The following is a 24258-nucleotide window of genomic DNA, read 5'->3' on the forward strand; positions in this document are numbered from 1 at the left end:
AGCCTTTTCTGAGTTCACATTCATTGGAGAGTAGATATGCTTAATTTACATGTTTTATTCTTCATGGGCTTTGAAAGGAAGAATGCACACATTTGTCCTTAATATATCTGAGGTCAAAAGAAAGCTTTCCAATTGGCCCAGATGAGAAGTTAAAACCACAATTTATTTCACCATGAATAGCATATTCTTTCCTTCCCATGTTTCCAGCTTGTTAAAGAGTTTAAGATTGCCTTAGTTCTCACTCCTTTGCCAATTTGTTAAAGCTTTATGATTTGTTTAGAAATCATTTTCACATTTTCTAACGCTTTCACGTTGTACTTTCTTGCTCTGAATGTAGAATGAGGGTCCTCCTTGTTGGCTGGTTCAGAGCTTACTCTTGCCTCTTTTTTCTTTATCCCAAGTTGTTAAGTGAATATTTTTGAGGTCTAAGAATTCTCACTTGATTGAGCCCTGTGCCTCATTTCCCATTTATCTTGCCATGTAAATTTTAAGCTCAGTGAGGACTGGGACCATAGGTATCAAAAATATCATTGTTTTCCCAGCACCCAAGCCAGCCTCGGGTGCATATTAGGCCTTCAGTAAATATACACTGAATGAATAAATAGTGAAATCTCAGCATTTTCACTTCTATGTCTTACTATTACTTCAAACATAGGACAAAATTGAATTTGTACTTTTCTCATGAAATATCAATTCCCTTGTCTTTTTATTTTCTGAAGTATCATAATTTTTTTTACTCTCCCTAATATGACACGCCATAAATTTAAAAATTCTTCATTGCCTATAGGTATTGAGGCTCTGAGTTACACTGGTTTTGCCTTTGAGAATTATCCACATTAGTATCTTTATCTTCTACTTTTCCATTTCTATTTCCATGTCAACAATTTCAGTCTAGGCACCTTACCCTGAATCCTGGAAATAGCATCTTGGCCACTGGCTCTGACTCTTTTCATGTCCCAGTCCATCCTGGTTTCTGTAATACTGAAGAAAATTTAGGCAGTCTGCCATTGGCTCACTTTTTCTTCATCCTAGATTCAGCTTTACATCTCTTCTGTTTTTACCAAGGAGCAAGTTTCTGCCTTCAGACAGTGCTCATCGTTCTGTTCCTTCCATATTCTTTGCTCTTCTGCATTTTCCTCTTCACCGACATTTGTGCCCTGCCTCTTGCTTACAAACATGCTCAAGATTTCCCTACCCCCAAACAACATATTTTCTGTTGACCCTGTTATAGCTTCCAGGCTACTTTTCATTCTCTCTTCCTAATTCCAGAATTTCTCAGACTAATGTGCTCTCATATTCTTGATTTCTTGACCACATTCACAGTTTGTATTCCTTTTCACTGGCTCCCACCCTCTTTCCATTCCACTAAAACTTCTCTAGGTGATCATCAGTGATCAATTAATTGCTAGATCCCATAGATATTTTTATCAGTTCTTATTCTTTTAAATCTCTCTGTGGAATTTTTGGCCATCCTCCCATTATTGAACTCTTTCTTCCTTTGAAATTTTATTTAGATTTTACTCTTACTCCCTTTCTCTTCTCTTTCGCTTACTTGTTATCCTGGTTCTCAAATACAGATTAGAGATCTATCCTTGGATATCTCACCTATATATCTTCCTTATCTCAGCTGTAAGCCATGTCTTTAATTATCATGTCTGTATAGAACAGTGATACTCAAACTTTGATATACTTGCAAATCATGTGGTTCAGTTCAGTTTAGCCGCTCAGTCGTGTCCAACTCTGCAACCCCATGGACGGCAGCACTCCAGGCTTCCCTGTCCCTTCCCTGTCACCAACTCCCAGAGCTTGCTCAAACTCGTGTCCATCAAGTCAGTGATGCCATCCAACCACCTCATCCTCTGTCGTCCCCTTCTCCTCCGGCCTTCAATCTTTCCCTAGCATCAGGGTCTTTTCCAATAAGTTGGTTCTTTTCATCAGGTGGCCAATGTATTGGAGTTTCCACTTCAGCATTAGTCCTTCCAATGAATATTCAGGATTGATTTCCTTTAGGATTGACTAGTTGGATCTCCTTGCTGTCCAAGGTACTTGCAAGAGTCTTCTCCAACACCACAGTTCAAAAGCATCAATTCTTCGGCACTCAGCTTTCTTTATAGTCCAACTCTCACATCCATACATGACCACTGGAAAAACCATAGCTTTGGCTATATGACCTTTGTTGGCAAAGTTATGTCTCTTGCTTTTTAATATGCTGTCTAGGTTGGTCATAGCTTTTCTTCCAAGGAGCAAGCATCTTTTAATTTCATGGCTGCAGTCACTATCTGCAGTGATTTTGGAGCCCCCCCAAAATAAAGTCTGTCACTGTTTCCATTGTTTCCCCACCTATTTGCCATGAAGTGATGGGACCAGATGCCATGATCTTAGTCTTTTGAATATTGAGTTTTAAGCCAACTTTTTCACTCTCCTCTTTCACTTTCATCAGGAGGCTCTTTAGTTCTTCACTAAGAGTGGTTTCATCTGCATATCTGAAGTTATTGATATTTCTCCTGGCTATCTTGATTCTAGCTTGTGCTTCATCCAGTCCAGCATTTTGCATGAGGTACTCTGCATATAAGTTAAATAAGCAGGGTGACAATATACAGCATTGACATACTCAATTATGTGGAAGATATTGTTAAAATGCAGGTTCTGATTCCATAGACTGGAGGAAGAGCCTGAGATTGTTCATTTTCAAAAGCTCCCAGGACTTTCTGATGTTGCTGTTCTACGAGGAATAGTAGGAGTGGTGTAAGGATGTAAATGACCTCCAATGCTGAACCTCTGATTTTGGCCCAGTTTTAAGAGTGTATTTTTCACTGTGCATTGAATATTTTCATTAGGATGACCAGGTAACGATTCAGCACCTCAACTCAAACTAAATTAATGTTGTCTATACTACTAAAAGAAATCTCCTCTTCTATCACTTTAACTTCCCTCTTCTTAAGTTTGAAAGTTGAATTTTGAATTTTATTTACACTTTCCTTGGTACCCATATCCTATAAGGAGTCTAGTCTCATCAATTATTTTGTAGAAATAGAACTTTGATCTGTTTCTTTTCCCCTGCTCCATTGTGTTTCTTCCATGATTCACTCCTTTGTTATCTCATCTGCTGCTGCTAAGCAGCTCAGTCGTGTCTCACTCTTTGCGACCCCATGGACTGTAGCCCACCAATCTCCTTTGTCCGTGGGATTCTCCTGCATTGGCAGGCAGATTCTTTACCACTAGCGCCACCTAGGAAGCCGGATTATCTCATCTGGATTATAACAAATTGAGATTCTTCCCTCCAGTTTTTCTCTAATTCTTCCACTGCTGATAAATCCAGCTTCCTTCACGACTGCTCAACTTTATTTACCTGTCGAAGAATCTCCCCCAGGTTCCCACTACCTGGTTAAAGAAAAAAATCACAACATTTCTCTAAGAATCTGTCTCAAGGAATCTGTGAGTCATTCTCCTGACATGAGGCCTAGATTTGGTGTTGTCCTTTCCATGGATCTGGGTAGGATGTCATGCTTTCAGTCTACCACTGGGGTGGGATTTGCAATGTAACCATTTTTTAAGTTCAAGCTACAGAGGGCCATACCCAACCACCCTCAGCTGCTCTGCTTTTCATCCTGCCTCCTTTAGTTGTATTCAGATGTGCATCTACCGCCCTCCCTGTTCTGTGAGATCATATTTGAATTAATGCCTGGTGTCATACTTGTCTCCTATCACACACACAACACAGAGTCACACTTTACAGAGGTAATTCTCAACAAATGTACAAACAAACAGGCAATTGGAATGTCTAAAACTAGCTTTAAAAGTCATCTAGCCAGTCCCTCCAGTCCTTGAACTTTCTCTGAAGTCTGTAAAATGGGAGTATTAATAGTAATCTCTCATAGAGATGTCAGAATTAAATGAGATGACACATGTAAAATGTGTGGAGGGGGCCAGGAGAGGCACAGGCTGTGGGCAGCAGTCAGAGATGAAGGTCCTTGTCCACATGGTAGGGGGACTGTCCAGACATCAAGGGCGAGGACCTCAGAGAGATGAGGCTACAGGCAGACCAAGGTGGGGAGGCAGTGGGAAGTACAGAAACACGACTTTTAGAAAGATGCTCTCTGTTGGGCCATACCAAAACCTACCCTAGAAGGCATGGATAGAATCAGGTAAAAATTCTTGCATAGAGGTTGCAAAAAATGACACTGATACTGAATTTGCTGCTAATCTTGTGTGTGCTTTTCTTGGGTTACCTTGTTTCATGGGATAATGGCCACTTCAGATAAACTGTTCCATTTCAGATAGCACTAAAATCACTAGAGACGTCTTTCTTTTGTTGAACTTACATCAGGCAGCAGTAAGTGATAAAGAGATTTTGGAAATGGTTTCCAGTTTGAAAATTATCCCAAGAGTCCAGGACTGGGCCTTCAAGTGCTATTCAGGAGTAGAGATGAGATAAGTGTGAGAGCATCTCGCAGGGAAACATAGCTAGACTTGAAAACAGAGTGACCACAGGGGAGAAGGAACGTGAAAACAACAGGAATAGGAGCACATTTGATAATGATGAGTGGATTTTAAGGTAGTTGTGAAACTCACAGATGATTAAATCATTGGATTTGATCATGAGGTTTTACTACACTAACAGGTCAGACACAAGATTGCAAAGAGATTTGGGCATTATGAGCAGTAAGAAAACAGAAAAAAAAATAGATTACTTTGGAGAAATTTGTATTAAAAGGTAATGACAGAAATAGGAAGGAAACATTAGTTTTAGTCTAGCTTTGATATAATGGAAAATAGTTGAACAACTTTTTGACTCAGAGAAAGTCTCGAAGAATCAGGAGAAAGGATGCAGAGTGGATGGAATAATAAAATGGAATAAAATTACCAAGACAGTTATTTTTAGAAGGGAGAACCCTAAAATTGGAGAGGGATAAAGAGAGAGTGAAGAAGGAGAGAGAGATTTTGAGAGAAAGAGGGAGAGGGCAGATTTTATATCAGCAGTCACAGTCTAAGACTGGCAGTAAGGATGTTGACAATGGGGCATCAAGACATGTCCTTTGGTGTGAAGAGAGCAAAAAAAAAAAAAGTGATGTGTGGAATAGATGTTGTAGGAAATATAGTGATTAATCACATAGAGATAAAAGAATTGCTAAAAAAAAAAAAAAGTATAGACAGTCCCCAAATGACCAACCATGTGCATCAATCCAGGCTAGTTTGTAAAAGGACTAGACTTATTCTGACGTTATTCAGTTTCTTCACTTAGTAGAACTCAATGCCAGTTACATCATAAACTTTATTTATGATATTTCTACCTCTGGGGTTTCTAGCCTGAGTTCTGCCTCTGAATTTCATTAGACTAGAATGTCTATTTGTAGCTAGAATACAATTTTAGAAACAGAAAGGATTCAGTGATTGTCTAATCCAACCCCCATTTTTCAAAGTAGAAAACTGATGTGTAAGTGGGCAAAGAGACTCTCCTGAGGGCATGCTACTATCTTGCAGCTGAAAGAGATCCAAGCCAAGCCACTATCTGCCTTTTCCATTACATTTGAAGGAATTATGGTATTTTTTAAGTTATAATAATGACTACTGTCAGTTTGGGACTCTTGGAGAGAGCCAAGCACAAAATACTGCCAGCTGAATCAAACACCGCCCTCAGCAGTTCCTAACCACTTAATTGGGATGTGAGATGTCCTTGCTTCTAATGTCCACTTGCTGGTCAGGCTTTCCAGAGGTCTGCTCTGATGACATTCACTGACTGCTACCTCTGTCTTTAAGAGACTTGTTGCCTCTCCAAACACTTGTGCCCAAATTTGATTAACCACAGAAAAAAAGTGCAGTCAACTTTTGATCCTGGATATCCTCAGACAATAAATAATGGGAAGTCTCTGGTTATATGGAAGCCTTAAGTAATGTTAAAAGAACTTCTGATTCCTTTTAATTCTCTTCCATTCGGATTCATTTTACCTTCTCTTTGCATCTCCTTTTGCAAGCCCTGTAGTAGAAAGATAGTCCAATGTCGTACACATGGTATTAGTTTATGGTCAGGAAACAACACTTTTCCTGGCTCTGCCACTCATTCTCAGGCTTTAGACACTTCCCAGCCCCTCTCTTTCTTCTATAATAATTCTTGCTCTGCTAATTTCAGAATTTATTGTACAGAAACATGGAAATAAATTTAAAAATATCTGTAAGCCCTTTGCAAATGTACCACATAGACATTTCCTGAACTTACCTTCCATTTGCATTGACTCTATGAGAATGGTGAGATCTGGTAAGTGAAGCCTCATACAATGATATATTACAAAATACAACTACAGATATGATGGCTTAAATCAGTATTTTTTGGTGATTGAGTCATTGGCCATTTACAGCAACTACATTCTAATTAAAGAGTGACTCTATAAGTACCAAAGTATCCATTCTATTTGTTTTGTCACATCAGTTTATTTCCCTCCCTCAGCTCTTGTCTCATTGTAACAAAGATTTGGAATGACAGACTACATCTCAAGCAGGCAGGATTTCTTAGCTCCTGTCTCATTGAAGCAGGGATTCAAAACAACAGACTGGTTACAGCTGAAGCAGACAGATATTTTATTAAATAGATAGCAGATAGTACAGTGCCAAGACACCAGAGTGGGTAGACCTCGAAGGAGTGGCCATGATCCCGCTTGGTTTCCCTTTTTTACTGCATCTTCTCCTCTTGGTTCTGCAAATGGGCATACACTTAAGGCAAAATGCAAATGGGCATACACTTAAGGCCAATCAGGGAAGGGGGCGTGTCTGGGCACATGCAAAATGGGACTGACACATATTCATCTACATGAGAGTTTTGATTGGCAGTTGCAAGTTACATAACAACAGGCTCTATTGCGCATGTCTTTCCCATAATTCAGTCTGTTATATCAGATGTCTGTATGTATAGAATATTTATGAACCCTTAATGGGCTCCTGGCTGCCTAAGGTTACTTCAGGACACAGCTGTGCATCAAGGGGACATGTGCCAGAGTTGGAGAAGCCCCTGAGGTTAATTTGTATCCACTGTGCCTAGGGTCGGAGAAGGCAATGGCACCCCACTCCAGTCCTCTTGCCTGGAAACTCCCATGGACGGAGGAGCCTGGTGGGCTGCAGTCCATGGGGTCGCTAAGAGTCGGACACGACTAAGTGACTTCACTTTCACTTTTCACTTTCATGCATTGGAGAAGGAAATGGCAACCCACTCCAGTGTTCTTGCCTGGAGAATCCCAGGGACGGGGGAGCCTGGTGGGCTGCCGTCTATGGGCTCACACAGAGTCAAGGACACAACTGAAGCGACTTAACAGCAGCGCCTAGGGCGCATCTGCAGGAGTTGGAAAAGTCTCTGTGGTTATTTTTGTAGCATGTCTCAGCTCTCCTGGGTGTGTCTGGGGTGGGGTTTAGGGATCAGCTTGCATCCTTTTCTGCCAGGCCACCGCTCTTTGCTCATGCCTAACTTCCGGCTTCACAGTTCCATAACATATACGGAGTACCTACTCTGTGCTAGGTTGTGCAGTATTTTTATCATAAGGCCTATATTTTGGTTTAAAATCAAGAAAATATGCTTCACCACTTTATGGCTAAGTAGCCTTGTTTATGATCTTTTAAAATGTAGAACTTGCCTATATTATACAATTATCAATTAAGCCAGTATTGATAAGGGAACCTAACTGAAGCCAAGAAGGCCTAGCTGCCTGCACTTTTCTTTTTTCTACCAAAGTTGGTACAAGAGAGGTTATTTAGAATGCTTTGTGATCAAAATAGAAAAAAATGTATAGGCTAGTTTTTTTTTTTTTTTAACATAGTCTTAGAATATTTCTACCTGATTTTATTCCTAGAGGATATAAAATCAAGTTTACTGGGAACCCTGGAATCCCCAGATTATCTTTGGTAATTCTGTAAGCATTGCCCTCCGCCTTCACCAGATCATGCAAGCAGCTGAGAAATGTATCCAAACTCAAGATGCAAAGTTGTGGAGGCCCATCTGCTCTAATTTTAGTTTTCTCTGCACTCCTCTGAAGTCTTGTAATAGCCAAGGCGGGGGGATGGGGGGGAAGCAACAGAAATTCCATATGACATACTTGTCTACAAATATGTTTCATAAGTTGCTGTTGATGGTTCAACTCACAGGACACAGAGGACTAGTATGCTATAGCGTTTGTTCCCAGTAGCAGTTAGCGTTTTGGCTGGAACTGCCTCTCCACTTGTTTTGTCTTCTTGACTTTGGAATGGGGTATGGAGTCCAGAGAGCTGCTTTTACTAGGGAGAAGCAAGCTAGTGAGTGATTCCAAGCATTTCAGTAGTGTGTAACTAGTAAGAAAGCAAACTGGATGTATAGATACACCCCTCTGTGTACTTAGAAACCTATAACCCCCTTGCTGACATCATGGGTGTGCAACCCACGCTGTTAAACAGGCTCTCCACTTAGAAGGACCATCCTTGGTTTAATGCTCTCCTGTCACTGTCTTAAAACTTAATAATTCTTGAATAAGGGGCCCCATGTTTTCATTTTGCAACGAGCTCCACAATTTATGTAGACAGTCCTGGCCTGGCCCTTATTTCTAGAGGTTCTGGGTAATTTTTTTTTTTCATATTAAGAACTTGTGTCTGGCGCTTAGAGATGATACAATAAACAATTTCAGCCTGGGTAAATAAGGGACTTTAGGGCTTTAAATAAAAGCAATTGATGTAAATCTTAGTCCATTTAATTTTGTGGGATGAGGAGTGGGGGAAAGATACTAAATTTTTGAGAGAAAATTGACAACATGCATCATTTTGTAATTTTCCTTTTCATAATCTGCTTATAAAACCTATTGGTATTGATACATGTAGCCCTACTCATTGCTGTGTCTAAGAGCAATATACCCCCTGTCCTGATCTGTCCAGGCTCCCCACTTAGGGAGGCTGTTCAGAAAGAACCAGAGGAGCTTTCCCTTTTTTTCTGTTTCTGCCACTGTTGCTAGTAAACATCACTGGCTAGATGACACTGGGCTGGCAAATAGATGGGGAAACAGTGGCTGACTTTATTTTGGGGGGCTCCAAAATCACTGCAGATAGTGATTGCAGCCATGAAATTAAAAGACGCTTACTCCTTGGAAAGAAAGTTATGACCAACCTAGACAGCATGTTCAAAAGCAGAGACATTACTTTGCCAACAATGGTCCATCTAGTCAAGCCTATGGTTTTTCCAGTGGTCATGTATGGATGTGAGAGTGGGACTATAAAGAAAGCTGAGTGCAGAAGAACTGATGCTTTTGAACTGTGGTGTTGAAGAAGACTCTTGAGAGTCCTGTGGACTGCAAGGAGATCCAACCAGTCTATTCTAAGGGAAATCAGTCCTGGGTATTCATTGGAAGGACCCATGTTGAAGCTGAAACTCCAATACTTTGGCCACCTGATGTGAGGAGCTGACTCATTTGAAAAGACCCTGATGTTGGGAAAAATTGAGGGCAGGAGGAGAAGGGGATGACAGAGGATGAGATAGTTGGATGGGCATCACCGACTCGATGAACATGGGTTTGGGTGGACTCTAGGAGTTGGTGATGGACAGGGAGGCCTGGCGTGCTGCGGTTCATGCAATCGCAAAGAGTCAGACACGACTGAGCAACTGAACTGAACTGAAATGAAGTTAAGCGATCTTTCTGAAACATCGTTTTCACATCGGATTAATGATTCCTACCACTTAAGATGTTTTTGTGGCAATTAAATGTATTGCCTAGTGAGTCATTAAATGAGATAATATACGTAAAACCTACTATGTGATAAAGATGCAAAAAAAAAAAAAAAACAGTAGTGAGGATTATTATCACTTTGCCATACATGTTTCTGAACATTATGAAGCCCAAAGCAAATATTTAACAGTGATCTTGAATTTGCATTGTTTGGTCTTTCTCACTGTGTTCTTCGCTTGACTATTGGCGTTGTTGTTTTTTTTTTTTAATAATGAGAAAATTGTCCCCCTGAAATGCAGTCCTGGATGCATTAGAGTCTGAGGTTCCTCTTTTACAAAATTGAACAATATTAACCTTTAACAAAACTTCATGGAATTAAAAGGCTTAAACCCATACAGTTATAAAGCTGTAATATTAAATATTTATAAAAATATGTCTGTATTCTTTTCTATTCATTTCGAAACAGATGAATGTTTAGTGTTCTCAGACTTCCACTTTGCAAAGTAGCAAATAATAGAACTGTGTGTGCGATGTGCTAAGTTGCTTCAGCCTTGTCCGACTCTGTGACCCCATGGACTGTAGCCTGGCAGGCTCCTCTGTCCATTTGATTCTTCAGCAAGAATACTGGAGTGGGTTGCCATTTCCTTCTCCAAGTAGAAATGAGAGAGCTGGAATTCTGTCAGACCATGATTGTGCTCTTTCCTGGTCCCTGAACTCAGTTAGAAATTAAAAGCTCAAGCATACATTGAGCAATTTTTTTTCATGTTCTTTGCAAATTAAAAATCTTAACTGAAGCTGATATTAAATCTTAAGAGTAGATGGGGGTCTGTGATATATTAAGAAACTTGAAATATATTCTTAATTTCCCTGTGGTTTTACAGCATATTTTGGTTATTTGACAGATACTACACAATTCGCTATAGAGAAAAGGATAAGGAAAAGAAATGGATTTTTCAACTCTGTCCAGCCACTGAAACAATCGTGGAAAATCTAAAGCCTGACACAGTTTATGAATTCGGAGTGAAAGACAATGTAGAAGGTGGAATTTGGAGTAAGATTTTTAATCACAAGACTATTGTCGGAAGTAAGTACTAGAACTTTTGAGCGAGCTTTCTGTACTATTTTTTCCAATTATAAATTTTTATTTTATTAGTTGTGTAATATGAGCTAATTCTCACTTTCTGTATTTATGAAAATATAAAAGTAAACAATTTGAGCATTAATGATTCAGTATCTTCTATAGTGAATGTTCCTTTGAAAAATGATTAACATTTGACAGTAACAAACCATTCAAAATTTATTTGGCCATTGGTTTGTTTTAAATCAATCTCTGAGCACTAACTGAGCCAAAAAACAATACTGTGTGTGACTATTCAGTGAAACAGCTGGGCCACTGGAAATGAACATGCAAAGACTTCATGGGGTCTGAGGCTAGTTTCCTATCATCCTTTGTTTCAAACATCATTAGGGTCAGTGTTGAAATGATAGCAAATAAAATAATATGCCCAAGTTACAGCAGTAGCTGTAGTTGTCTTCATAATGACTAGTAAGAATTGATTTAGGATAAAAAAGAATGAAATGAATGTCATTTTCTTTTTGTTTTCATCAGGTAAAAGCAAAGTAAATGGGAAAATCCAAAGTACCTATGACCAACTCCACTCTGTGGTATGTACCACGTTATTTTCAAGAACGGTCTTTTAAAAATGTCTGTATTACACTTTTATTTAAATATGGAAGTGGTCTTTTTATGAGGTGCTGAAACTGGGTTACCTGCCTAGCTATTGAGTATTGGTATGTGACATTTTGGGAATTAGTTTCTCAGAAAATGGAGGTAGAAGCGTGAGACCAAATTATCTCTAATTTTTTTAAAGCTCTAAAATTCTGATATTCAACATAGTTAACCTAGTATTTCAGTATTCCATTTATTTTGAGATTATTCTTATTATCTTCTGTCCGTGGGTTGTTTTCCACCATAAGATGTTTCAAGAGTGAATTAGTAGATGCTCTCCTTACCCTGCCATTGTTCAAATCTTTCCTCTATTTTCTAACATTTCCTACTTAAAAGTTCAGTTCAGTTCAGTTGCTCAGTCGTGTCCTACTCCTTGTTACCCCATGAACCGAAGCACGCCAGGCCTCCCTGTCCATCACCAACTCCCAGAGTCCACCCAAACCCATGTCCATCAAGTCGGTGATGCCATCCAACCATCTCATCCTCTGTCGTCCCCTTCTCCTCCTGCCTTCAATCTTTCCCAGCATCAGAGTCTTTTCAAATGACTCAGCTCTTCACATCAGGTGGCCAAAGTATTGGAGTTTCAGCTTCAACATGGGTCCTTCCAATGAACACCCAGGACTGATCTCTTTTAGGAAGGACTGGTTGGATCTCCTTGCAGTCCACGGGACTCTCAAGTGTCTTCTTCAACACCACAGTTCAAAAGCATCAGTCCTTCTGCACTCAGCTTTCTTTATAGTCCAACTCTCAAATCCATACATGACCACTGGAAAAACCATAGCCTTACTAGATGAGTTTTGTTGGCAAAGTAATGTCTCTGCTTTTTAATATGCTGTCGAGGTTGGTCATAACTTTCCTTCCAAGGAGTAAGCGTCTTTTAATTTCATGGCTGCAATCACCATCTGCAGTGATTTTGGAGCCCAGAAAAATAAAGTCAGCCACTGTTTCCACTGTTGCCCCATCTATTTGCCATGAAGTAATGGGACCAGATGCCATGGTCTTAGTTTTCTGAATATTGAGCTTTAAGCCAACTTTTTCACTCTCCTTTTTCACTTTCATCAAGAGGCTCTTTAGTTCTTCTTCACTTTCTGCCATAAGTGTGGTGTCATCTGCATATCCAAGGTTATTGATAGTTCTCCCGGCAATCTTGATTCCAGCTTGTGGTTCCTCCAGCCCAGCATTTCTCATGATGTACTCTGCATATAAGTTAAATAAGCAGGGTGACAATATACAGCCTTGACATACTCCTTTTCCTATTTGGAACCAGTCTGTTGTTCCATGTCCAGTTCTAAGTGTTGCTTCCTGACCTGCTTACAGGTTTCTCAAGAGGCAGGTCAGGTCAATCCTTTTCAAAATGAAGAAGCAGCTGGTTTGGTTTGTAACATGCCCAGCCTCTGTTCAGTGCAGTTGGTGTGTGTCTATTTCATGTGCCTGCCATTTTCTCATCTAGAATCCTGTTCACATTTCTGATTTCTTCCTTAAAGTAGATCTGTAGATACTTAGACCAGGAATTAGTTGTTTAGATTTTTAACAGTTTTTAAACTTTCTAATATGTCTGGTCAATTTTTTTTTTTTTTTTTTTTTACCAATTTTCAATCTTGCTGGCAATGGATCAGAGTTATCTTGATATAGTACCCTGATTCTCAACATTATGTATCTCCATCACTAAATTTTTGGCTAGTGTAATAATGTAAAATGGTTTGTAAACTTCTATTTCTGATAGCTGATGAAGCAGCACTTTCTTCACTCATTTATTAGTCATTTGTATTTTCCATTTAATGACCTTTAGTTTCAGTTCCTTGTTTATTGGGCATCTTGTGGGTTTTTTATTGAATTGTTTAAAGACACTAAAGAACAAAGGTTCTTTGTGATATCATCTAGAAACATTATTGTCACATTTGTTATCAATTTTGTTTATGGGAATTTGTGAAATAGGCAAGTCTTAATTTGCTTAATGAAGTTATTTGTCTTTCCATTGTCATATCTTCAATTGCCTGATATTTTAGTAGGCTCTTCCTTATCCAGAGATGAAATAAATAATTCTCTCTCTCTTTTTTTTTAAGTTTTAGTGGTTTGATTTTGTAATAATTTAAACTATGTGGGTTTTATCTTGCTGTCTTATATGTAGTAAGGTCCTGCATATTTGAGGGTATGTACTTTTCCCAAATACTTAACTAATCAGCTTAGTACCAAGTATTGAATTCTGCCATTCAAGGGACCATTGTTAATGTTCCTTCCCTGGTGGCTCAGTGGTAAAAAAATCCACCTGCAGTGCAGAAGGCCCGGGTTCAATCCCTGGCTTGGGAAGATCCCCTGGAGAAGGGAATGGCAACCCACTCCAGTACCCTTGCCTGGGAAATCCCATGGACAGAGGAGCCTGGTGGGCTACAGTCCATGGGGTCACAAAGAGTTGGATAAGACTGAGCGACAAACTCTTTCACTTCACTCCAAGGTCCCTTTGGCTTTGGCTTTCAAATCCAGTCACGAGGAATAGAGCTGCTCTTCCATTCCCTTCTAGAACAATCCTCACTGTTGTGAATGGTTTCCTAGGAAGCACGTCTTATCTCCCACCCTCTTGGATGTCATACTTTAGCTTACATGTGACCCAGTGTTGTTTCTTTCATTCCTTCTTCACAGCAATCATATCCCAATAATTTATGTTTCTTTTGGCAGAATATCTCATTTAGGGTTAGTTACTCAGCAAGATTGGGAAAGATGATTGACATTTTATTCCCAAGAAATTTTATATCTTTTCCACATCATAAATAGCCATGACAAGAAAGTCCAGGAAGAAATTTCCTGCATCTATGACACAGAGCCAGATATTTGATCAATTCAAGCTGTGAGGCGGAGTACCCCCAACTCTAGCCAGCTTTAATGAGCTGTGGTTTGAAACTCTTGGGTATTTCCAAAGGAAAACCCAAACTAATTAAAAAGATATTTTGAGGATTCTCTGTGAGGCTTTCTTCATTGTTACAGTCTGGATAGTAGAAAAAATGTTTCACAAACTTCCCTCTGTGCCTTTGGGTAGCTCCGGAACATGGGAAAGTTGTAAAAGAACCACTTGGGATAGCCTTTGACCATCTCACGTGACCACTTAGAACTGATTCTGAAAGTTGATTTGATACTTTATAGAGGTATATATTTGGGGGCTTCCCAGGTGGCGCTGGTGGTGAAGAACCCGCCTGCCAGTGGAGAAGACGTAAGAGAGGAGGGTTCAGTCCCTGGGTCGGGAAGATCGCCTGCAGGAGGGCATGGCAAACCACTCCATGTTCTTGCCTAGAGAATCCCATGGACAGAGCAGCCTGGAGGGCTCCAGTCCATAGGGTTGCAGAAAGAAGGCAGTATGTCAAGAGATACGAAATTAATTCCAGAGTTTTAAGACATGTTGAAAAATGTTTTTATTCATATATGCATGCTTACACCTAAAACTTAAGCACAGCAGAAACGTCTTCACACCTTCTGGAAAGAGATTGGTAATGGAAAAGACAGTTTGAACTTGAGGCTATCCATTTTAACAGATAATTAATATGCAGATTAAAATTTGAATAGCAAATGCAGCCCCATCTCAACTTCTGCCCTCTCAACTGTGCCATGTGACTTATAGGCTCTCAGTTCTCCAACCAGAGATGGAACCTGGGGCCATGCAGTGAAAGCACCATGCCCTAACTTCTGTACCACCAGGGAACTCCCAAATACAGCCCCACCTTAAACATCTTGTTACATTATATACTGTAACTCCTGTATCTCAGCCTGTGTTCTGCAGGCAACTCTCAGGACATTTGTGCCAGAGGACACTTAGCAGGGGTCTCTTCTAATTGGTTAGTGCTTTTGTTATACTGCTTGTTAATTACTTTCAATATCACCCCTGCCTCCATCTCTAGAAAAATGAGAGAAAAGATGTATGCATAAACAAAGCCCCGATTCTTCCTATGTAAGTTGCATCACTTGAGATCCATGTACAAAAACCAAATGATAATTGGGCTATTTTCTTCATATTGGGAAGTCAGAACCCTGTTTTTATCAAGGTTAAATCTAATGTCTACTATCTGTCCTTTTTTTTAAAGTTTTATTGGATTATTGTCAATTTACAATGCTGTGCTGTTAATAGTTTCAGGTATACTGCAAAGTGATTCAATTCTACATATACACTCATTCATTCTTTTTCACATTCTTTTCTCATGTAAGTTGTTATGAAATATTGAATAGAGTTCCCCGTGCTATACAGTAGGACCTTGATTATCTAGATTATATACAATAGTGTGTGTGTATTAATCCTGAGCTCCTGATTTATCCCTCCTCCTTGTGTTTTCTCTTTGGTAACCATAAGATTTCTTTTTCCGTATCTGTATGACTGTATTGTAAATAAGTTCATTAAGCTTTATTATATAAAAACTATAAAGGAATGATGGCTAACTTTAATATGTTCTTAAATAAGTTTTAAAAAACTTAGTCATCTGACTAGTTCACTAACCAAACAGTGAATTTCTGAAGTATGTAGTATTTATTAACAGGTGTTTTAAAATTTAAGTTTAATTACTGAATTAATCCAAATCTCCTGAGAATCAAAATTCCCCTGAAATAGACATCTATTTTCACCCTTCCATTTTTTTCCATCAGAGGTCCACCTGTCTTTTAAAATGGCCATGTCTATCATTGACAGAAAGAGAAGCAGCATCAGTTCTTAAAGTGTAAGTTAGCAGATGAGTAAATAAGGAGAAAGACAGTCTGGTCTCTCCCCCAAACACCTGAAGACTGTGTGCAGTGAATACATAGATGTCCTTTCATTCTTAGCAATCATTGAGCTAAGCAGAAACTTAAAAACTTTATATCGACACCACCAATATCACCAAAGGTGGATGTCTGATTCATCCCTAGCTGACCAGAAATATAGCAATTATCACAAGAAGGATGTTAGATTCACCTTTAGTCAGCTGTTAGATTGAATCAGTATCTTTCGTAACTTTCATCAGGACATCCTAAAAATGAATTAAAACCAGGATATAACAGGCCCAAATTCTTCTCATGTGGTTTAGATCTTGAGTCATTGAAATTCGATTTTTGAGCAACCCTTAGCCACTCCCCGGGGCCTAACGAAAAAGTTAAATCAACAGTGGATGTGCTGATGTCACAAAAATACCAAATGGACAAACCTGTAAAGAGTAACTTACAAAGAATAACATCCTTGTGTTATCATTGCTTTTCTTAAATTTAATTTTTTAAAAACAATATCAGGGGAAAGGCAGTGCAATGCAGAGTGAATCTAAAGTCCCCCACAGTGTTTGGTTACTGCTGCTGTGGTCATTGCTAGATTTGAGTGGGTTTTGCCTAACCAGGACTGAAAAGGAAGCTGGGTGCGCCATCAGGGACATTGCCTTTTACCACTTCAGCATCCTCTTCCCATTGAGTCTCACCAACTGGATACTCAGCTACAATATCCCCTGAAAAGTGGTGAAAGTGAATTTCCTTAGGGCTTTCCTGGTGTCTCAGATGGTAAAGAATCGGCCTGCAATGCAAGAGATCCAGGTTCATTCCTGGGTTGGGAAAAGCCCCTGGGGAAGGGAATGACAAGCCACTCCAGTATTCTTGCCAGGAAAATTCAAGGAGCCTGGCAGGCCGCAGTCCATAGGGTTGCAAAGAGTTAGACATGACTTGCGCACACACAAGTGAAGTGCAGTAAGCCAGACAAATATCATCTGATATCACTTATATGTGAAATCTAAAAAAAATGATACAAATGAAATGATACACGAAACAGAGATAGACCTATAGACATAGAACACAAATTTATGGTTACCAAAGGGGAGAAGGAGAGGGGAGAGGTAAATGAGAGTTTGCCATTAACATATATGTGCCACTATATAAAACAGAAAACCAACAAGAACCTGTCTAGCACAGGGAAATATATTAATAATTCCTATTCCTCTAGCACAGGAAATGTAATATATTATATATAGTAATATATAATAATCTATAAAGGAAAAGAACCTGAAAAAGAATATATATATATATGTGTGTGTGTGTGTGTTTATATATATATTCTTATAATGGAAATCACTTTCCTGTACACTTGAAACTAATGCAACAACACTGTAAAATTAACTATATTTCAACTAAAAAAAACCATCTTACAGAGAGGGAGTTACTACTTGCTCATTAGTCTTGGTGCATCTTTGGATTGCTAATTAGACAAGAGAATAATTATAAGGTCTAAAAAGAATTGGATTCTGCAACCAAATGATTTCCTTATTCTCTGGCAGCACAGATATAGTCTTGTCATCATCTTAATAGAAGACTAGTCTGTACTCAGATAAGAACCCGAACAGAAACTGTGTTCCATTATGTCAAGAATGAAATATTTTCTATCTCTTTTTGTCAAAAACTTCCTTGAAATAAACCATCCACAGCAGAGGAAATACAAATTGGGATAATGCCATAGACACAGCAACACATAGGTGTTTCTGCTGTAATGTGATGTGTCTCTGGACACGTCACACTCTGCAAAACATACACTAAAGGACAAGACGCATGGGGCAAAAAGAGGACCAGCCATTCAAAAATCTTTGGAACTATAGGCACAACTCTATCAAAAGAAATTAGTAGCACCTAGAATGACACTGTGGTTCCCCTGGCAAACCTCTCCCATGGAACTAGAGTTTGCCACAGCAAGGATTTAAATGCTCAGGAATGATAGAGACTATGGATAGCAACCCTTTCACTGAAGCAGGACAGGTGGAGGTAAGGTGGGCACACCAAAACAGGGTCATGGGCCTGGGAAGAAGGATCCTGTGGGCAAGTGCACTTATTTAGTTTTCTTATGAGAAAGCCAAGAGGTTCTCTGCCAGTATGACATCAAAGTTGAACTATTTTTTTTTTCTTTCCTACTGATGGCTATACTCGTATTCCTGCTGTTCCTCTCCCCTTCCTTGGGCAAAGTTGTGTATAAATTATATTTACATCATTCCTCTGTTGACAATAGCATATGAGCCATGCACTACAGAAGCTTAACAGACTGCTGGTTATAGTAGCTTCTCCTAGTTACAAGTGTAATTCACTCCGTAAGGAACTTGGAAAATATAGAAAGGTACATAAAATAAGATATCAGATTATAAGGAGTGACTACCGTTTAAAAAATGACTATGATATATTTCCTTTTGGTCTTTTGTCTATACACATATTGTTATACAATTAGGTTATAACATAAATATAAATTTGTATCCTTTACATTTATACTATACATACTTCCCACTTTGTTAAATAAATGTCAGAAATTTTAACCACAATTTATTTAACAAAACCTCTGCTTTGGAATGATGAGATTGTTTCACATTGTGGTAATAAACACTCTTACACAAAACGATAACTCTATCTTCTACTACTTCCTTAAGCTAGATTGCTAAGTAGGAAATTACTGGATATCTCAGTTCATCAGGGCTGCTATAACAAAAATATCACACACTGGATGAATAGCTTAAACAATAAATTATTCCTCACAGTTATGGGGCCTGGGAAGTCAGTGTTAAGGCACTGGCAGATTTAATGTCTGGGGAGAGCTCACTTCTGGCTCACAACTATCTCACATGACAGAAGGGTGGAGGGAGTTCTCTGGCTTTTCTTTCACAAGAGCACTAATCCCATTCATCCGGGCTCCACCCACCTGAGTTATTTACTTCCAAAGGCCCCACCTCCAAATGCCATCACACTAGGGATTAAGTTTTAATATACAAATTTGTGGGGCAACGCAAGCATTTGGCCTACAGCACTGGGTCCAAACACAATGCAAGAAATACAGATACTTCTTTTAAAATAGTTCGTTAAGAGTAAACTTTTATTTTCTGTGTTTTTTAAACGTAAGGACTTTAACACAAGAAGAAAAATAGCCAACAGTAAGCATAGTATTGTGGCCCTTCTTTGTCATGGGCATATTGTTTATTAGAATGAGAGCATGTTAACAAATCTTCTTTGTTCACAACTTTAAACACCTGTGTGGTTAAGTATCTCATTCACTACATCCTGGATTGTCAGCAGGTCTAGTACCGGGAATATCTATACCATGCATCCAGGTTAAACCAAGCTTCAGAAAATCAACGTCATGCTTACTTAGCCCTTTGCCTCAGTCTAATTCTGCTCTGGATATTTCCTGCTGTTCTTCCGTCCTTTTCCATGCCTCTTTCTTGGCTGTCTTATCCTTGGCTCACTATCCCCAGTGAGGACTCCACTCTAAGGGTAACACTAAAAATGCCTCTAGTTCAAGTTGCTCTCTCCGTGACATCCAAACTTACCGTGGGATACCTGAGGGAATTTGGAAGAAGGGAGAAGTCACAGTCCTCTGACACCTGCCCTTCCACCTTTGAGGTCCACTGGGCATAAATACATACACAATAATTGTTAAAACTACAAGCTTTAGAAGTAGAAATGTCTGGATCTGAGTCCCAGCTCTGCCTTCCCGGGCAAGGAAGAGCTTAGCATCAGGAGTTCACAGTGGTTGTGTGTCTGAAGCAGCCGTGGGACACCCTGTAACAATTGTAGGGTTGGTTGATTGGTTTTTAAAATGTATTTATTTGTTTAATTGGAAGATAATTACTTTACAATGCGGTGATGGTTTTTGCCATACATCAGCATGAATGACCACAGGTATACACGTGTCTCCCCCATCCTGAATCCCCCCCCACCTCCCACCCCACCCCATCCCTCTGGGTTGTCCCAGAGCACTGGCTTTGGATGCCCTGCTTTATGCTTAGAACCTGTACTGGTCATCTATTTTACATATGACAATATACATGTTTCAGTGCTATCCTGATTGGTTTTAAAAGAATGTGTAGCTTAAAATCCTTTTTTGAGAGGGAATATAAAGACAGAATTTGAGGTTCACTGGTTCAAATAAAGTGAAAATACACTAGGATTCAACCCAGAGGATTTCAATTCTTTCCATTGCAGTTTCTAAGTAAACTAAACTAATGGGAATTTTGAAGGTACTGCTTCTGTCAAATCTTTGGACATTTATAGGAAAAAAACAAGTGAATGCAATAAAACAGAGGCAGATATATGTACTAAAGATCTTTCCAGCAACCGTTAAACCAGTATCATGGAGAGCTTCATGGAAGGCAAGAAAGGACTACTTCCAGTTTTTAAATTATTTTTTGTTAACCATAACTCAAAAGCTGTATCTCTTCCTCTCTTTTCAGCCAGCATATGTCCCAAGAAAGCTAATCCCAGTAACAATCATCAAGCAAGGTAATTTGCATGTCCGCTCTGGTTATATGTTTAGAGCTATTTTAATATGCTTTTTAAACTGAGATAATTAAACAGCACATATTTTTTAAAAATATTTATGCTTATTTTTTTGAAAAATAATTGCAGTAGTAAATTAGAAGTTAACAGATAATTTGACTCGACAAATAGGCCAAGTCTTGGCAAGGCATATTGGTTGGACATTTGGAGAGAGAACGACCCTAACAAGTATTAAATTTTATAAAACCAATTAAATATATGTGGCTTTCTTCAGGATTAAGATCACTTAGATGTAGGAAGTCATTAATAGGATATTTTGGATTAATGAAATGATAACTATGATTTAGAGCTCATTTTAAGGACTATAAAGAAATCCAGGTTTCAAGAGTTATGTCTTATTTTAGCATCTAGTCATTTTTGTTTTGACTTTCAGTTTTTCAAATTATTTAAACAACTCAATTATTTCCAGAAAGTTTTGTGGTGGAAAAGATTGGGCACTTAAAATACGAATTCATTTTAAGAAAACACAATGCCTCAAGTGTATTTTCAAAATGGGGTCAGTTAGTATTGGACTTATCCATAGAATCTTGGCTTTGAGGATATACATTTTCTAATTCATTTTATTTACTGAGTATGTCATTGCCTCCTTTTGTGCAAATTATTTAACTTGGGTAGGCTTCAGGGAGTGGAGCTGAGAAAGGAAATTCTAAGCTAATTAGAACGGAACACTTCCTCTACTTAAAGGCATAGATGTGCCTTAGGATGTGCCTTCTAGCCCTTTTGTTGGCTGTGTAGCCAGCCCAGTGAGTTCCTTTCTATTAATTAAAAAAGCATCAGATTTCTCCAGTGCAGATGGCTTTATGTTATTAGCTTCATTCTGCTTCGTGACTGTAATTTTTTTTTTTTTCCATTCACACTATTATCTTTTGGTCTTTCAACAGTGATTCAGAATGTTACACACAGAGCCTCAACTAAATCTCCAGATAAGACTCCCTATGGAGGAACAATACTGGGTGAGTCTGTCTTGAAATCTACACCTACATTAAGCAAATCAGGCTCTTGTTTTGATAACAAGGCTGTTACAGAATTTTGCACTGTGTGCAGGTCTGTTAAATTGATGTTGGTTCATTTCCTTTCATTGTTTAGCATCCTGGCTTGTGTCCATTCCAGGTTAGGATCCGACGGTGTTAGGGAAGCAACTCTAGCCTGTACCTATTGGCTCCCTTCCTACCTGCCTACCTGTTGCTATTGTAAGAGAGTCTTTGTCATATCGAATAACTCTTTAAAAGTTACTATTAGTAATGGTGTTTTTAATCTTAAGGAGCCATTCTACAATTCTTGAGTCTGTGGATTAAGTCACAATATTTTGGTTGTTCAGTTCTGAATGTGAAAAAAGATTATGTTTAAAATTTACTGTCATATTTTTTCCCAGATTTTTAAAGTTTGGGTTGAAATTGACTAAGCAAAATAAGCTCTAAGTGTCATGGTTCCAGTGCTCTGAGCTTTGTTTCAGGATGCATTTTCTTTTATTACATCTGTTTTCTTGCAGTCCACCTTGTTATCCCAGGCCTTAATGAAACCACCGTAAAACTTCCCACTTCCATAATGTTCGAGATTTCAGAGGCAATCAAGACACAGTTAGGTAAGCAGCCAAGATTTATATGTGAACTTTGAAGTGACTATACCAGCACTGATATTCATAGTATGTCCAAGGTATCTAGCAAATGAGCTCTTTGGAGATCTTGAAAGGAAAAGTAAGGGACAAGCATGTGCATGTAGATGGGAATAAAAGACTGTACAACTGCTGTGGAAAACGGTATGTCCATTCCTCAAAAAATTACAAATAAAATTACCATGAAAGAAAGTGAAAGTGTTAGTCGTTCAGTTGCGTCTGACTCTTTGAGACCCCACGGACAGTAACCCGCCAGGCTTCTCTCTCCATAGAATTCTCCAGGCAAGAATAGTGGAGTGGGTAGTCATTCCCTTCTCTAGGGGATCTTTCTGATCCAGGGATCGAACATGAACCTGGCTCTCCCACTTTGCAGGTTCTACCATCTGAGCATCAAGGATCAAACTACCTGACCCAGCAATTTCACTTCTGGTTATACAACCAGAAGGACTGGGAGCAGTCTTAAAGAGATACTGGTACATTCATATTCACAGCAGCATTATTCACAATAGCTAAAATGTGGAAACAACTCAAGTGTCCATCAACAGATGAATGGATAAGCAAAATGTGGTGTGTATATGTATGTGTGTGTGTGTGTATACATACACACACATACACACCATGGATAATTATTCAGTCTTAAAAGGGAAGGAAATTCTGACATTTACTATAGTATCAATAGACCTTGAGAACATGATGCTAAGTAATAAGAAGTCACAAAATACAAAAGACTGTTACTCCACTTATTTGAGATTCCTAGAGCAGACAGATTCATAGAGACAGAGTAGAATGGTGGCTCCCAGAGACTGGAGGAGAAGAATGAGGAATTAATGTTTAATGGTGCAAAGTTTCAGTGTTACAAGATAAGGAGAGTTCTGGACATGGATGGTGGTGATGGTTGTACAACATTGGAAATGTATTTAATACTGTTGAACTGTATACTTGAAAATGATTAAGATTTTTGTTATGTATCTTTTATCATAAAAAATTGGAAAAAGAAGTAAAGAGTAGACAGAATGGAGTGTTGGAGGTATTCAAATAAATCACATTCTATAGGGAAATAGTTACTTTATATTTTTGAAAGGAGTGAATATTGATCAAATTATCCAAAATATACACATTTATATAGTAAATTGTACTTATCATGCTGTACTATCAAGAGACCGCTAGATATTTTCAGTGGGAACTGAGGTAAAGGTCGGGTTTGTTTGAATTATTATTTACTTGAGATTGATACTGTTTCCTGCCTTTAGGAAGAACCTGAGGGTTTCCCAGGTGGCACTATTGGTAAAGAACCTGCCTGCCAATGCAGGAGATGTAAAAGATGCAGGTTCGATCCCTGGGTCGGGAAGATCCCATGGTGAAGGGCATGGCAGGCAACTCACTCCAATATATTTGCCTGGAGAATCGCAAGGACAGAGGAGCCCCATAGGTGGGCTACAGTCCATAGGGTTGCAAAGAGTTGGACACAACTCATACGACTTAACACACACACACAGAAAAAACCTGATATGATTTTAGTGTTTAAAAAACATAAAACAACAATTTGGGGAAATAAACAGCAAAACTCCTTTAAATGGCACCCAGGAAATAATTGGAGCAGCCAGTGGGCTAAGCTAGTTGCTGCATTTGAGTATCACATTGGTCTGAATTCTCTGCATAGCAGAGGCTCTCAACCCTGATGAAATATGAGAAGCTCTGATGGATTTGTTACACTGCTGGGATTCACCATACCTCATCAAGGTTGAGATCCGCTATAGAGAGAATTCAGACCAATGATTCAGTTGTTTCTGGGGTGATGTCTGAGAATTTGCATTTCTGCCTGGTACCCAGGTGACACTGATGCTGTTGGTCTGGAAACCACAATTTGAGAACCTCTAAAGTCTCTGGAAAATGTGTCTCTGGTAAATGTCCTGGGCCACTGATGAATATGGAGGAAGATGGCATGATATAGTAGAAACTGA

At 39.0% G+C, this 24258-nt stretch overlaps 1 protein-coding gene across 37 annotated transcripts in view; it reads left to right on the forward strand.

Annotated features, from left to right (window-relative positions):
* Nucleotides 1-24258, forward strand: part of ABI3BP (ABI family member 3 binding protein) — a 271320-nt gene that overhangs the window by 97989 nt on the left and 149073 nt on the right. For all 37 annotated transcript variants that reach the window (XM_070454961.1, XM_070454969.1, XM_070454962.1 and 34 more), the window contains exons 5-9: nucleotides 10568-10749; nucleotides 11275-11330; nucleotides 20580-20628; nucleotides 21567-21638; nucleotides 22175-22267. In XM_070454961.1, the coding sequence (XP_070311062.1) occupies nucleotides 10568-10749; nucleotides 11275-11330; nucleotides 20580-20628; nucleotides 21567-21638; nucleotides 22175-22267 (452 nt within the window). The remainder of the gene's footprint in view (nucleotides 1-10567; nucleotides 10750-11274; nucleotides 11331-20579; nucleotides 20629-21566; nucleotides 21639-22174; nucleotides 22268-24258) is intronic.

The sequence above is a fragment of the Odocoileus virginianus genome, chromosome 25 (genome assembly GCF_023699985.2).
Source record: "Odocoileus virginianus isolate 20LAN1187 ecotype Illinois chromosome 25, Ovbor_1.2, whole genome shotgun sequence".
Classification (NCBI taxonomy): domain Eukaryota; kingdom Metazoa; phylum Chordata; class Mammalia; order Artiodactyla; family Cervidae; genus Odocoileus; species Odocoileus virginianus.